This window comes from Taudactylus pleione, unplaced genomic scaffold, assembly GCF_031769625.1.
Source record: "Taudactylus pleione unplaced genomic scaffold, aTauple2 ptg000903l, whole genome shotgun sequence".
NCBI classification, from domain to species: Eukaryota; Metazoa; Chordata; class Amphibia; order Anura; family Myobatrachidae; genus Taudactylus; species Taudactylus pleione.
In genome coordinates, this window is record NW_028285304.1 from 2056821 (window position 1) to 2071840 (window position 15020).

General features: G+C 46.5%; 1 protein-coding gene across 2 annotated transcripts in view; it reads right to left on the reverse strand.

The window, feature by feature from the left end:
- The window catches only part of SYN3 (synapsin III), a 316630-nt gene that overhangs the window by 37703 nt on the left and 263907 nt on the right, over window positions 1-15020 (reverse strand). For both annotated transcript variants that reach the window (XM_088459273.1, XM_088459272.1), the window contains exon 8: window positions 557-699. In XM_088459273.1, the coding sequence (XP_088315399.1) occupies window positions 557-699 (143 nt within the window). The remainder of the gene's footprint in view (window positions 1-556; window positions 700-15020) is intronic.

Here is a 15020-nt window from a genome sequence, read left to right on the forward strand (position 1 = left end):
ACATGTCACATAGTGACATAGGGTACGGAATATGCATTCAGATTTACTATCTGTGACTTTTGGCTCCACCCCCCACAGCTGTCCCGCCTTGGACCACCCAGGACTTCGTCGTCTGAATGACTTCTACAGTGAGTGACACACATACACACGGCGGCATCGTATGGCGGCACCGAGCTTCCAACTGACTTGGTGAAGGGGGGGCTAGTGGGCCTTGCACAAATTACATTCAGACAGCACAGCACACACTAATGAGGGACCATTTACCCGCCCATGCAAGCTCAGGGTGAACATACAAATATACAGACATAGAATCCAAGGTTGGAATCAGACCCAAAGACCATGCATGGCTGTAGACCCTGTGCCACCGCTTCTATATGGCAGCTTTCAGGGGAATCACAGCTGTCATTAAGGCTTCCTCAGAGTGGGACGCTGAATAAATGCAGACAGTTGTACTTGGTTTTGGAGAGAGATAGTAATATAGGCCGGATGTAGAGTGTAGGGGACAGGGAACCGAGCACAGGAGTGTATAATGCACATTACTCCCACACTTACTTACATGTACGCTTTGTAGTTATTCCCGATTTTCTGGATGCGGATGTCGTACTTGGAGTCTATGAAGGATTCGGTGGTCACGTAGGTTTTTGTCATGGCCACAATGCTGGCCATATCCTGGAAGTCATACTGATTATCTACCTTCACCTGTCGGAAAGGAGGAAAAGGATGAGAGACAAGTGATGGCCGATACCAATCCATAGCCTTCTGTATGTGAGCCGAAGAGGCCACGTTCATTCTGTACTCAGCTGTTTCCATCTCTTCCTGGACTCATGGAGACCAGTGTAATAGGGTGAGAGATTACTGCTAAACTCTCACCCTATTACATGTGGCCCATAGAGTTACTAGCAATGAGAAGGGCTTACACCAGTGTATCCCAAATCCGGGCCTCACACACTCATAACAGGTCATATTCAGGATTTACGACTTTGGAAACAGGCTGAATAACTTCTGACCCTGCGGTCGATCAAAGAAATCCCGAAAACATGCGAATGAGGTCCATATTTGAGAGACACTATCTTACACTTGCTAAAGTGTTTTTTTTTTTTATAGCTCAACTATTTAATTCAGTCCAAACTACTGTATATAGATAATATTGGGAAAATTAGTGTCTTCTGTGCTCTGCCATGCATTGACTAATATGGGTTATACAGAAGGGTAATTGTGTTGTATTTTAGGGCACCAATGTCAGTGAACACAAAAGGCCTAACTACCCTAACACTTCACAGTATTTCAATTAAAGCAATAACAAATAAATACCTAAACTACACCGTTGTGCATAAGATGAGATCTGGAAAACATGCACTGTTGAGAAGGGGGTTTGAAATTGGGTGAAAAAACATTTATCGGGATATTTTAGAATGGAAACAGGCAACCTATTTAGATTTAAATTGGCGTTATTGGAAATTCAGCCCCCAAGCTCTGGGCATGATTCAGAGGCGCTCGTAAAAAGCGAGCGATCGCTCTGAATCAGGGCGGGCGCTGTTTTTTTTAGGAGCGGCCTCCTGGCCACACGCATAGCTGTGGGTGACCACCCACAGCTATAGTGAGCGGCCATGATGATGGTAGCGATGGTCAATACCATCGCGACCATCGGGCTTGCGACGAGACCCTTGTGGTAGGGTCTCGTGGCCGCAAGCCCCAGAGAGCTTCTGGCTCAAATCGAGCCGGAAGCTCTCCCACTGACATCACTGGTGATGTCAGTGGGGCCTCCCACAAACGGCAGGCGTTCGCATGGGAACGCCTCCTTTTGTGAAGCCACCCCCCCGCCACACCTACAAAATGGAGCGAGCTGTCGATCAACATCGACAGCCACCCCTTTTGTAGTGAGTCCCGGAGCGAGCGCTTTTTGCGCTCGCTCCGGGGCTCGCCCGTGCGCACTGGGCCATCATCGAACCGCTTGCGAGCGCAATGCGCTTGCGAGCGGGTCTGAATCAGGCCCTCTGTTCAGTATTTACAAAAAAACGTTTGCTGCACACAGGAAATAATTTCCCCAGCATACACTTCCCGGCCGCAGACACAAATACAAAGGGCATTGGCTTTATCAGATGAAATAATGTCACCGGATACATCGGGAATTCATTTCTCTGGTAAATATTCCTTTATTCCTCAAGTTTTCCCACAGAGTTTAGCAGTAGGAGTAACGGCTCCTTTCTCCGACCACGTGTGACTTAGACACATGCTCAGGGTTCCTTCAGCCATCCAGATGAGTCAGAGCGGCGAGGTGGAGTGAGCATTATAGTGGTTAGTCTGAAACCCACATATGGGTTACGGGCAGTAAATAATCACCTAACGTGACAGCTTGTGGGATACAAACAGTCAATATCACCCAGCAAAATCAGTACTGACAACACCCAGGGAAACTCCAAAATGTCACTGCAAACATCAGCAAAGATTGCTTGGTGAATGTTTTGCTTACATGCATACGGGTTCAGGGGAATCAAGTCTATCAATTCACTTTATGCCATTGACGTCACATCACATATCCACAGAGTGTCTCAGGGGCCTATTCATTAACCGATAAATGGCCCCAGTAACCATGCAGAAAGGCTTCATCATCAGGGGTCCCGAATGGACCCCCTGATATTCAGCAAACTCCAAAAACTGAAATTTTCGGAGTTTGCTGCTTGGCTTGTTCTCAGATCCCGCTCCTTCCTATGGGAAGGAGTTCCGTGGATGCGTAGAGGGATCCGAGCGGATCCCTCCGCCGCTTCTTCCTCACTACCACCCCGGCGGCTGTGCGCATGCGTGCCCAGGACTACGGGGAGGAGGTAGGTAACGCAGATACTTCTGCAGCTGTAACGGCTGCATTTTGGAGCAGCTGTCCTCGCATGATGAGTTTCTCCGGTGTCACGTTTCCCTCGCTGCGAGTTGGATACTTCATCATCGGAGGCCATACGGCCTCCCTGATGATGAATAGGCCCTTACGTCATGTCAATGGTCTCTAATAAGTTAATCGGCTGCATTCTCAGTGATGTCACTGGCTGCTATTTAATTCAAGCTACGTTTTCAGGGCCCATTTCAGAGATGTACGTAATCCCAATGAGCAGATCTGGGGCTGCCCCAAATGCCAAAGCTTTCCAGAAAGGCCAGTGGATGCAGCCTCCTTGGCTCCGGCAGCTTGATTTTGCCGTACATCCTGAGTAACCTGAGGGTTTTTCAGATGTCCGATGGTCACCCATCTGATCCAATGACTGCATCCTCGTCCTGAGAGTATCTGGTACTGAGTGTCTTTTTACTTAAGACGCCTCCTGTGCATACATGCCTACTCTCCCGGGAGTGGCAGGAGGCTCCCGATTAGTGATGGACATCGGAAACCGATGGTTAGCAACCATTGATGTTTCTTATTCGATGGAAGTACTTTTTCCATCGAATACCGGGAATTCGATGGTTGCCAGCCATCGGATGCAGCTTTCCATTGCCCATAGCAGAGCAGCGGGTGAGCAGTGGGAGAATAGAAAATAAATGGCGTACCCATGCGCACAGCATCTATTCAGTATTAGGGAGAACCTGGGGGCAGCCCAGCATTTTGGTGAGTGCAGAGCACCCCCCACATGGCTCCGCTCCCTGCCACTTTTTCATTTAAATAGTTTGAAGCCATGGAAATCTTTTGATGTGATAGTTAGTTACCATCACATCGAAAGTTTCAATGGTGAAAGCCCAGCCGTCATTTGATGGTGGGCTTCCGATGTCCATCCCTACTCTCGACTTTTCGGGTACCACCCCGCACCCCCCGAAAAAGTAGGCAGATCTCCCGCATCCCGCCCACTTCCTAGTAAAGTGGGCAGGATGGGGAGATATCCCGAGAAATTTGCAGGTCCGTAGAAAGGGGGTGGGGCTAAATTATGTGAATCGAGTCATTTAGCCCCGCCTCCTCCCCCAGAGATAACAGGTGCTAATTAATGGGGCAAAATAAATATGCCCTGAGGGGGATATGTATCAAAAGTTCACAAATAAGGTTCTCCTGCACGTACATTGTTACCAGGAAGAAATGGGGATTAGATGGAAAATGAGGATGACGTTCACCATGAAAAGAACCTTATTTTGTGAACTCTATTATCAGATAATAATAGCCAATGGTCATGTGATTATTAATTATCTGTAAATTATAATAATCTATATTTAAACGATGCACTGAAACAGAAACAGAGCACGCGCAGTTCATCTTCCTTTATCGAATTCGCAAAACTACACTGCGCACAGCTTTTTTCTTTACCAGAATCGTAAAATGCAAAGCTATCGTATTTCAGGGTGTTTTCCGCGCTCTTATTTCCGCCGAGATATAAACTGATACATATGACGATAAATTTATACAAAAATGTGTCGATATTTATACAATGTTTGAGAGAGCATCGAGACTTTACCAAATTGTTTGATACATATCCCCCTAATTCTGTGTTCCAGTGCCGGAACTTTACCGTTTTAGAAGATAATAGCTAGAATCTGATTGGTTGCTATGGGCAAGATCTCCACTTCTAAAAACTCTCACTTTAGTAAATATACCCCTTAAGGTCCACACTAATATATAAAAAAACGATATTATTATTATTTTTTTAATTATTATCATTAGTTTGAAATTGAATAATCCCTCCAAACCATTCATTTTCCTTATCGAAATATTAGGTTAAGATTAGTACATAAGTGACATGTAGTGCTGTATTGAGTGGACCCCAGTTGGAATGAGGTCTGCACGCCAATATTATTTATCACATATTTAAGTTCCAATGTCTATTGTGACCGCGCTGGATCATTCTCACACCCTAACATCACAATCCGCGGCGGTAATATGGCGGGGGAACAGGGATGACACATGGTATCCGGCGACCGCGAAACAGACACAAAACAAACACACGCTCTCAGTTATTTTTACCGCTATCTGTGAGGCTGATTATCTAAACAGTAGCACAGCTGGGAAAACAAGTGTCCGTATTGGTAGCAGTGGAGGACTTGTTTTCTTCCATGTAGGAGTTGTACTTAATGACATCACTTGGCAGGACGGATAAGGGGCTTTGTTATTCGGAGGGCGATGAGGGAATCTGGGGTTAGGACATTAAAGTCATTATCTTACTCCTGTTCCCGTAATAAAATATTTATCAGGCTGCTCATCTCCCTCTGTAACTGCAGGGCAAGAGAAGCCGAGCAAAAGGCCAAGCGGAAAATACTACAGTTTATTAGAAATGAGAAGTACTCAGTATTTAAGAGATCAGAAGGTGGGTGCATCCTCTGTAGATAAGAAGGATTGTGCGTCACTGAGCATCAGTCAGGAGAGAGACCTCCGTTATGTCATTTCCCAAGGCCTCATCTCTCTCTGGGCCTGATTCAGACCCGGTCGCAAGCGCTGTGCGCTCGCAACCGGGTCGATGGTGGCCCACAGCGTATGCGCAAGGCGGAGCCGGCTCCGTCGTGCGCATGCGCGAGACCCGGCTAGCGACGGGCAATCCGTCGCTCTGGGTCTCGCACCAAAAGGGGCGAGCTGTCGATGTTGAATGACAGCTCTCCCCTTTTGGTGGGCGGGCCGGGGGGGTGGCTGCCCAAACGGAGGCGTTCCCAAGGGAACGCCTACCGTTTGGGGGCGGCCCCACTGACATCACCAGTGATGTCAGTGGGAGAGCTTCCGGCTCAATTTGAGCCGAAAGCTCTCTGGGGCTTGCGGCCACGAGACCCTACCACAAGGGTCTCGTCGCAAGCCCGATGGTCTTGACCATTGCGACCATCATCATGGCCGCTCGCAATAGCTGTGGGTGGTCACCCACAGCTATGCGAGCGGCCGGGAGGCCGTTCTAAAAAAACAAAAGCCCGGCCTTGATTCAGAGCGAGCGCTCTGTCAGAGCGCCCGGCTCTGAATCAGGACCATTTATTCACTTTTAGGTTATTCTCTGTTGTTTCCCTTTTCCTTCGCTAATACCACTGGCTTCCAATGATCGCTCTTCTCATCCAATGGGGTCTATTTAACATTCAGTATTGGCGGCATATCCGTGTTCTGTGGATAAGCATCCCCTGAACGTACCACAGAGAGGGGAGCAGTAGATGTCTCCATAGCTTCTGTGGTCCCTTCACAGCAGCCGTAAACCCCATGGATTTCTGTGGTTTGTGACGCTGTCAGATTTACCAAGCTTCGGATTGCTAAGCTTTCCAGAGTTGGCCCCGGCAGCTGATGGCATCTGAAGGTGGTGTTAGCCGCTGCAGCCTATGGGCTACATTCCACAAAAATGACTGGGAGAGGGTTAAATGGACTGTGCACATGCGTGGTCAGCAGACGGGTTCCCGTTATACAGATGTAACCGCCGGCATCATTGCCGCGATGCGTGCGCACAGCGTCACACATCGCAGCATATCGCAACTCTCGCCGGGCTGCGACTGGGCGCGGCCGGAGTTCTCCCCATTGAAGTCATAGAGGTGGGCACACTAGTGCTATCCATGCCGCGATGCGCTCTAAAGATGGCATTGTCTAGTGACGAAAATTAAAGCTTGGTAAAAAGAGTTAAGCCGTCATCCCCAGAGAGTTTATGGGGACAAAAGTAATGCGCGTAAAGATTTCCCAGACATTGGGCGGGATGTACTTAGGGCGAAAATGCAGTAAAACCGCGGAATGTACCCGATGACAGGCGGGATGTTCAGGGGTACATTAAAAGTCATCTGTAATGGCGGGCATTCATGTGATAATAGGCACACAGGAAAGGCAGTGTCCTAGGGATCTCTAGCCCCATGGGACCCTGATAACAAAGTTATAAGGTCTATCCCTGTATTCCTGTAAAGGAAAGTAAATAGGGACTATAGACTTAGGGATATATTTACTAACATCGATGCTGTATTTCTGGGGCTAAATCACACATTTACTAACAGACAATTTTTTATTTAGTTTTTTAAGTGTTAGTAAATGTGTGATTTATAGCCCCAGAAACAAAACATCGATGTTGATCGATTTTAAATTGATTAAAATCGACCTTTAGTAAATTTACCTCTTATTGTCCATTTGATTTTTTTTTTTTTACAAAATTGCGTTTACAGCACGTGTATTGCTTTCATGTATAACTGCGCATAAACATATATAACAGCAATTATATTCATTACACATGTAGGGCTTTGCAGATGCCCGGGGTAGCCAGGTGGATAATAAGATAGAACCACTGGATTAAAACGTGCACCAGTATTTTAGTTGCATCATGTACGTATGAGAGAGAGACTGAGGGGTAAATTTACTAAAGGTCGGTTTTGCCGTCAGTTGCAAAACCGAATTAAACCGGCCGCTGACGGTGGCGTGCTGCTTTTTAAAAGAATGCAGATTTATCATCCATTTCAGCTTCAATTGATGTCAGTAAATTTTTGCAGCTCTAAATGCCCTTCGGTTTGGATCTTTAATTTCAGAACCTACAGCGTATAGAGGTTACAAAAGGACGACAAACCCGTCCAAACAGAAGCACTGCACAGATCGCTAAGAATATTACAGTATATTTTACACCATTAACCCCGCATCCACCGCAATCGGGGAATAGCCCTGGGCTTTCAGCTCAGGGCTGCTTGATCCTTGGTAAGGGAGACCCCATTTTAATTTCGGGGTCCCAACTGTCAGATGATTCCAGCCCTGGGCTGACCTGTTTGGGACTGGCTTTACATTATGGCAAGGTCGACCCCACGCTGTATGTCTCCCTTTTATAGTGTAAGCCCCCCAGCTGGTTATTGGAAAATCAGGGGGACCCCCCACGCTGGTTCTTCCCCTGATTTTCCAGGACCAGACTGAGTTCCGGGGCTGGTTACTCATTTTGGGGTGACCCCACCCAATTTTTTATTTTAATTTCAACACTTTCCTTTCTTTTAAACCGAATGAATTCTGCACAGATCGTATTGATCTGTGCATGTGCGTCTCCCAAACTCGCCTGCCACAGGCAGGTCTATTATTTGGTCAGGTTGGCCATCGGTTCTCGGTCGTTTTAGAAACGGACCGTTAGTAAATCTCTGGTGTCTATAGTCGTCTATGTAAAAATATTGATCAGTGCTCTAATGTTCTAAAGTGACTGAAAGTCAGGTATTTAGTCGTTTTTTTACCAAAATCAACCCTTAGTAAATTTACCACTGAGTCCAGAGATATTTGTGTTGCTGAAGACTTCATAGAGTTGTTATTAGAGGGAGATTTATTATTTATTTATTACCAGTTATCTATATAGCGCACACATATAATGCAGCGCTTTACAGAGAATATTTGTCCATTCACATCCGTCCCTGCCCCAGTGGAGCTTACAATCTATATTCCCTACCACACACTTACACACTAGGGGTAATTTATGTTTGGAGCCAATTAACCTACCAGTATATTTTTGGAGTGTGGGAGGAAACCGGAGTACCCAGAGGAAACCCACGTAAGCACAGGGAGAATATACAAACTCCACACAGTTAGGGCCGTGGTGGGAATTGAACCTACGACCTCAGTGCTGTAAGGCAGTAACGCTAACCATTACACAGTCTGTGGGAGATGTATCAAACTTTCAAAAGAGGACAGGTGGAGATATTGCCCATAACAAAAACCTGACAATTGGTTATAAATTAACACATTAGTACATTGTATCAGCTGGTTGCTACGAATCTTTCAAAGGTCCACAATAAACCTCTATCTATTGACACAGGGCCTGATTCAGAGCCGCTCGTAAGCGGCCGCTCGTTCGCTCCGAGCGATGTTCGCACATCTGCGCATGCATATGGGTCGTAATGCGCATGCGTCAACCAGTCATTGCGGTCGGAAATCGTGCGCTCGTAAAACAGCGAGGGGCTGCTAATTTGAGTGACAGAATGAGGCGTTTGTGGGTGGTAACATCGGAAGGTGCTTGAAAACGGGGAGTGGAGATCCGAACGCAGGCGTGCCAAACGGTCAAAACGGGCATTTAATGGGTGTGCATAATTAACAAAGCAGCGTCATCGACCACGTCACTTGGTTGTCTTTTAGCCTGAACTGCTCGCAGTGATTGCGGGAAGTAAATCCTACCACAAGCACTGCGAGCAGTTCAGATGCCTTTCGATGTTCCCGATTAATCTAATATATAGCGGAGATGACGTATGATGCGAACGGCCAAAGGGCGTCTTTACAAAATAGCGAGCGCATGTTTTGGATGCTCGCTCAGACATAGAGGCGTCCACAGACCGCAAAGAGCGAGCGATCAATTTAAATATCCGGCCCTTTTTTCTGAACGAGCGTCCGCAAATAGCGTCCGGCTCTGAATCAGGCCCACAGGTCCTTGTTGTGTGACAGCAAGAAGCAGTACAATCATATAAGATCCACTTGAACTTTATAGGTTATCTAGCAGATAGCCGCGTCCGGCTAAAATATATTTTTTGTCGCTTGTTTCTTGTAAATATTGCAATGAAATTAGGTAAGTCCGCCAACAGTATTGTGACAACCACCGAAGAAATTCTGCTAACTCACTGGATCCTTTTCCATAACATAACGTTCACACTGCACATTATATAATAAAACGTTAAGTTGATGAAAGGAGCAGAGGGAATGTCCCGACAGGTGCCACTGCCCAGGTATTCCAGTATCGGTGCAAACAAGAGGCTGCCCGTATCACTGCACCCAGGTACGGTAGAGCTGTACCACTCACCCGATCTGTGTGGGTCCCGATGCGGGTGGTGTGCAGGAAGCAGTGCTTTTTCGGCACTGGCAGCACTAGGCTCAGGATCCGTGTGCGGCAGGCAGTGAATGGCGGACACCGTGCTTGAGGCTTCAATTCAGTCATGCGCGGCCAGCCGTAGTGGGCAAATCAGCTGGTATGAAAAGCCGGTAAAGTTTTTATCTCTACCCAACGCGTTTCTTCCCCAGCTGGGGATTTCAGAGGGGTGTGTCAAGGGGGCAATGTGACCAGAAGACTGGAAAGAGGAGACAACTTCAAGGTGCAGGAACATGAGCTAGCGGAGAGCATGATGGTAGGACGGGACTTGTAAAGCTGTTTGGTATTTAATGGCAACCTTGCCTTACTTTTATTATCTAACTAAATAAATAATATTTATAATGACAGATTGTGATTGGACTGGACTGTCATCAGCTGTCTGCACTGCATGTGCCCTTAGTAATCCTATTGAACAGCCTAAGCGCCAATCAACCAGATTGCTGCAACTTCACTACACACGTGTGCGGTTAATTTGGAGGCAGTTGTTTGAAGGAGGAGTCAAGGGATTGGGTACAAGGGGGCGCAAACTTGTGGTGTATTTTAAGGAGATTTATAGAAAAGGTTTCCAATGGCTGTAACGCAGGAAGCCTCGGCGCAAAGGACATCCATGTAAATGGCCACCTCAGAGGTAAAGTGTCCAGTAACGGAGATCCCTATTTCCTGTAATATAGTAAATTCCCTTTGCTGTGTACTGAAAGTATTGTCAGAACCTATGTTGAAAGGTGTCAGCGGTGTGTGACGTGGGTCAGTCCACACGATCAATAGCTTAACCACTGATTGGCTCATTAACCAGGTAGAACAACAGGGTGTGAGACAACGCAGGGTTAATGCAGCATAACTCGGGTACATGCTGTATGACGCAGATCCAGCCAGGATTGGGTTAACAGGGGCAGCATGTGTGGTGCCTGGGCTTTACACAGGGATAATAGATGAGGTGGTGACAGTGGGAATTATAGTTCAACTAGTGGTGATGACGTGAACACGTCCTAGCAGTATGAAGGGAGAATAAGTAGGGATGGCCATCGATGGTTAGCCACTAATCCAATGGTTCTCTGCCACTGATGGTACAGAGCTAGCTGAAGTTTTTTTTTTTTGCTACCGAGACACAGAGCCTAGCTCCGCCCCGATGCAACTCGCGAAGTCCCGCCCACACATCTGATTGGCCCGCTGCCTAGTGAGTAATAGAGCAGGTATGACCATCAGTGGGTGAAACCATCGATGGTTCTCTGTGGATGGTTTCATACCATTGCATACCTCGCAACATGACCCTCTCCAGGAGGGACACAATGCTCTGGTCCTGGACTTCCCTGGTAATTTATGATTGGTGGAGGCTCCAGGGGTGGGGCTGCAGCACAGTCCAAAATTCAAATAGGGGAGTCACACCAACTGCCAGTGAGTCCCAGCCAGTGATGTGTGGCAGTGTGTGACATGACAGTTGGTGCGACTCCCCTATTTGAATTTTGAACTGTGCTGCAGCCCCGCCTCTTACCAGGGAAGTCCAGGACCAGAGCATTGTGTCCCTCCTGGAGAGGGTCATGTTGGGAGGTATGCCATTGGATGTTAACCACCAATGATACCATCAATGGTGATCATCGATAGTCAACCCACCGATGGCCATCCCTTAGAAGAACGGACTGTAAGCCACGTCTTCTGAGCATGCCTCCGTTACTATGGGAACGGACCGAGGAGACAGGGCTCATGCAGAATACCAGTTTATTTTGTGACTGTACAACATTTTACAGGTACAGTAGGGAAATCTAAATTTCACAGGCAGCCAACCACAAAGCGTCTGGGAATCTGACTGAGAAGCTGGAACGAAATGAAGATTAATAATACAAAAGCCCGTGTGTGCAGGAGGGGGTCTGGTGTGTAAGCGCTGACTGGCCCCCACCAATGTGTTATTGTCACTTTCCACAGAATCACCATTGTCTGCTCTCTGGATGTCCATGGGAAGATGGTGGGTGCCTAGACGGTTCCCACAAATAAACAGGGGTAAGTAAAGGGCATGGGGGTGGGTGAAATTTATTAAATATACTGTTTAATGGCGGAAAACCTAATAATTGCATTGTGTTATTAGCTTAAACAATAAATTGTCACTTTTGAGCATACGGTCTATCAGTAATGGATAATGCATCACTAAACCGATTGTTTTAGATAGAAAACCCTACAGCTGGGATAGCTGGCTCAGGGCCTGATTCCGCTTGGATCGCAGTTGTGAATACGCACGCAATCAGCCGATTGTTGCGTTCTACGCATGTGTATGCATCGCAGTGCGCGCAAACTAGCTATTGCGATCGGGACTGCAGTGACCAAGTAGACCCATCGCAGAGTGATTTACAGGTAGCGCCGTTTGTGGGTGGTGACGGGGGGGTGTGGCCGGGCGAATGCAGGCTTGCCAGTGAGTTTCAACGCCGTTGCAGGGGCGTGCATAAATTATCCACTGCGATGGCCTACGCAGCCTGAGGTATCATAGCGTGCGTGGTTGTTAGCAATTTCTGAGTAAAGTCAGAGTTTCTGCAAGTGTGCGCGAGGTTGCGATGGTACTAAATTGTACCGATAGTTTCGCAGTCTTGCTAAACATTACGGATGTGTGCTGTGTAAAGTGGGCGTCCTTATGTAGTGTTGCGAGGGAGTAGTGATCGCAATGTATTATCATAGTATCGCAGTTGAACTGTGTGCGTAATCGCTATTGCTTACGCATTTGCATACGCATTTGCATACGGTAGTGAATCTGGCCCTCTGTTCCACTGTGTACAGCTCATACTCACATCCTCCATTGTAGTATTGGCGCCACCTCTGCTGCTAGAGGTGGCGCCAGAAAATGGCAACCATTTTTCCACCTACATTTTTTAAGTTCATTGCAATAGACGAATATCGTCCATTTAATCATCATTGGATCCAACCACAGACAGAAGCTGCTCTTTTTTTAAATTTATTATAAGTGAATTATTTGAAGCCCCGACCTGTTGCTGTCCTCACCCCTGCCTGATAGTCGCCATTGGGTAAAATGTGACATCATTTCAAGTAAAGTATTGTATTTGGAGAATCATTGCTACCAATGTACTATAATGAATAAAATCCCCCAGCAATAAGTAATCAGGATATGATATATATATAAAGTAAGCTAATATGTATAAATAACCATAAATGATATTCATAAAAACAATATTATTGCTTAGAGCCTTAACAATGTCAATATTAATTATAACAAAGACTAGTTCTAAAACCAAGAACCGATAACAGGGCACAGGCCCTGATTCAGAGCCGGACGCAAGTGGCTGCTCGTTCGCTCCGAGCGATGTTTGCCCATCTGCGCATGCGTACGGATCGTAATACGCATGCGCGAACCACTCAGTGCGGCCGAAAATCGTGTGCTCGCAAAATAGCGAATGCCTGCTATTTTGAGTGACAGGATGAGGCGTATGTGGGTGGTAACAGGGGAAGGTGCTTGAAAACGGGGAGTGGAGATCCGATCACAGGCGTGCTTAAAGGTCAAAACGGGCGTTTTATGGGTGTGCATAATTAAAACAGCAGCGTCATTGACCACGTCACTGTGTTTTTTTATAGCCAGAACTGCTCGCAAAATTGTGGTAGCAAAAACCAACCACAGGAAAAGCGAGCAGTTCATACCCTGTTCGATGTACTCGATTAATCTAATAAATAGCGGACATGACGTAGGATGCGAGCGGCCAGGGGGCGTAGTTTCCCAAAAAACGACCGCAAATTTTGTACGCTCGTTCAGACCTAGAGGCGTGAACAGACCGCAAACAGCAAACGGTTCATTTGAATAGCCACCCCTATTTTCTTGACGAGCGAGCGCAAATAGCGTCCGGCTCTGAATCAGGCCCACAGTACGGTAGGCTATGTACTAAGTTATTGTTTGGGTTTTAGTGCAACTTTAAAGTTCTGTCGAACTGAATGGAAACTTTACACTGTATAATCTATTAAAACTTGGCCTGGGAATCATAATTTCAGCTCCAGTTACCTTTGTTAAGGTGTCAGAGAATTACATAAATATAGCCAATGCGTCACTTAGAATTTTCCAGGGGCAGAATGTACTAATTCCAAAACAGAATTGTTCCCGCAGCAAGGACAATTTAATCCACAACTTCAATTAACGGGGGGGATAAAACGTTCTTTTCTGCTAGAATAAAATGTTTCTCATTTCTTCACATCATTCATATTATTGTTAAAAGAGATGGTGCCTCAGAGGCCGCAGGAGCTATCGGTGTCTATTACGCTGACATTTTACCTCGTAAATCATCGTACGTTCAAGAAAGTTACTGTTGGCCAATAGCCATCGCTGGGGACACTGTCAATCTGCATTAACGTGACCTGGAGCCAAGTGGCGGCCATTACTGTTACTGTTGGCCAATAGCCATCGCTGGGGACACTGTCAATCGGCATTAACGTGGCGGCCATTACTGTTACTGTTGAGTTACCATTGGCCGTGGCCTCTATGGGCCTCAAAATAAAACCAAAAAATAAATAAAGTCAGAGCCTTTTGCCAGGAGAAAAAAAAAAAAATAGCCCACGATTCAAGATGGCGTGCTGAACCTATCGCTTGTCTATCATGAAGACTAGCCGCTTACAAAGCGGCATGTGTGCCTACAAGCAACAGGGCAGTCATAACACCAACCTGCCAGTTCTTCCCCCTTATTTACAGATCCAGCCAACATTTTGTGAGACTAATAAAGTATCCTTATTACCATACATCAGCAGCTGCAGCTCCCTCCCACAGGACTAGAACACATTAAACACCCCATTACGACACTATTGCTATTTTTCTCCCTCACCCCGTTCATACAACCAAATCACAGCCAACAACCTGTCCAGTCTGGCAAAAAATCCCACCGACCCGGTAACACTTGCAATACCTCTAAAGGTGAGTTGCAGCCAAACTTTTTTTGTGGTACTTTTTCTTTTTTCAAGCGCCTACATCGTGCTAACCCTTTGCTCCAAAAATTATTACACATATACCAGAGACAGGTCCAACAGTTCTTCTAGTTGTTTAAAAATACAGATGGGCTCTGACCCTGCAGCTCTGAGAAAGGATAAAATAAAGGTCAGTTAACGTTTCTAGCTATATAATTCCACAATGAAGCAGAATAAAAACTACTAGAGGACATAAAGATGCCAGGGTAGTTTTATATAGAGCGTTCCTATTGAAAGGGACTATAGGGGCTTATTCAGCATTTTATGCAAGTGCAATGCTGAACACAGATTTCCGATTATTGGGAATGTGCGCTGGACCCATTCTGAGAGTGTGCAGAATGGTCCCTGCGTAGTCGCACACAGCCCCTTTGATGCCTC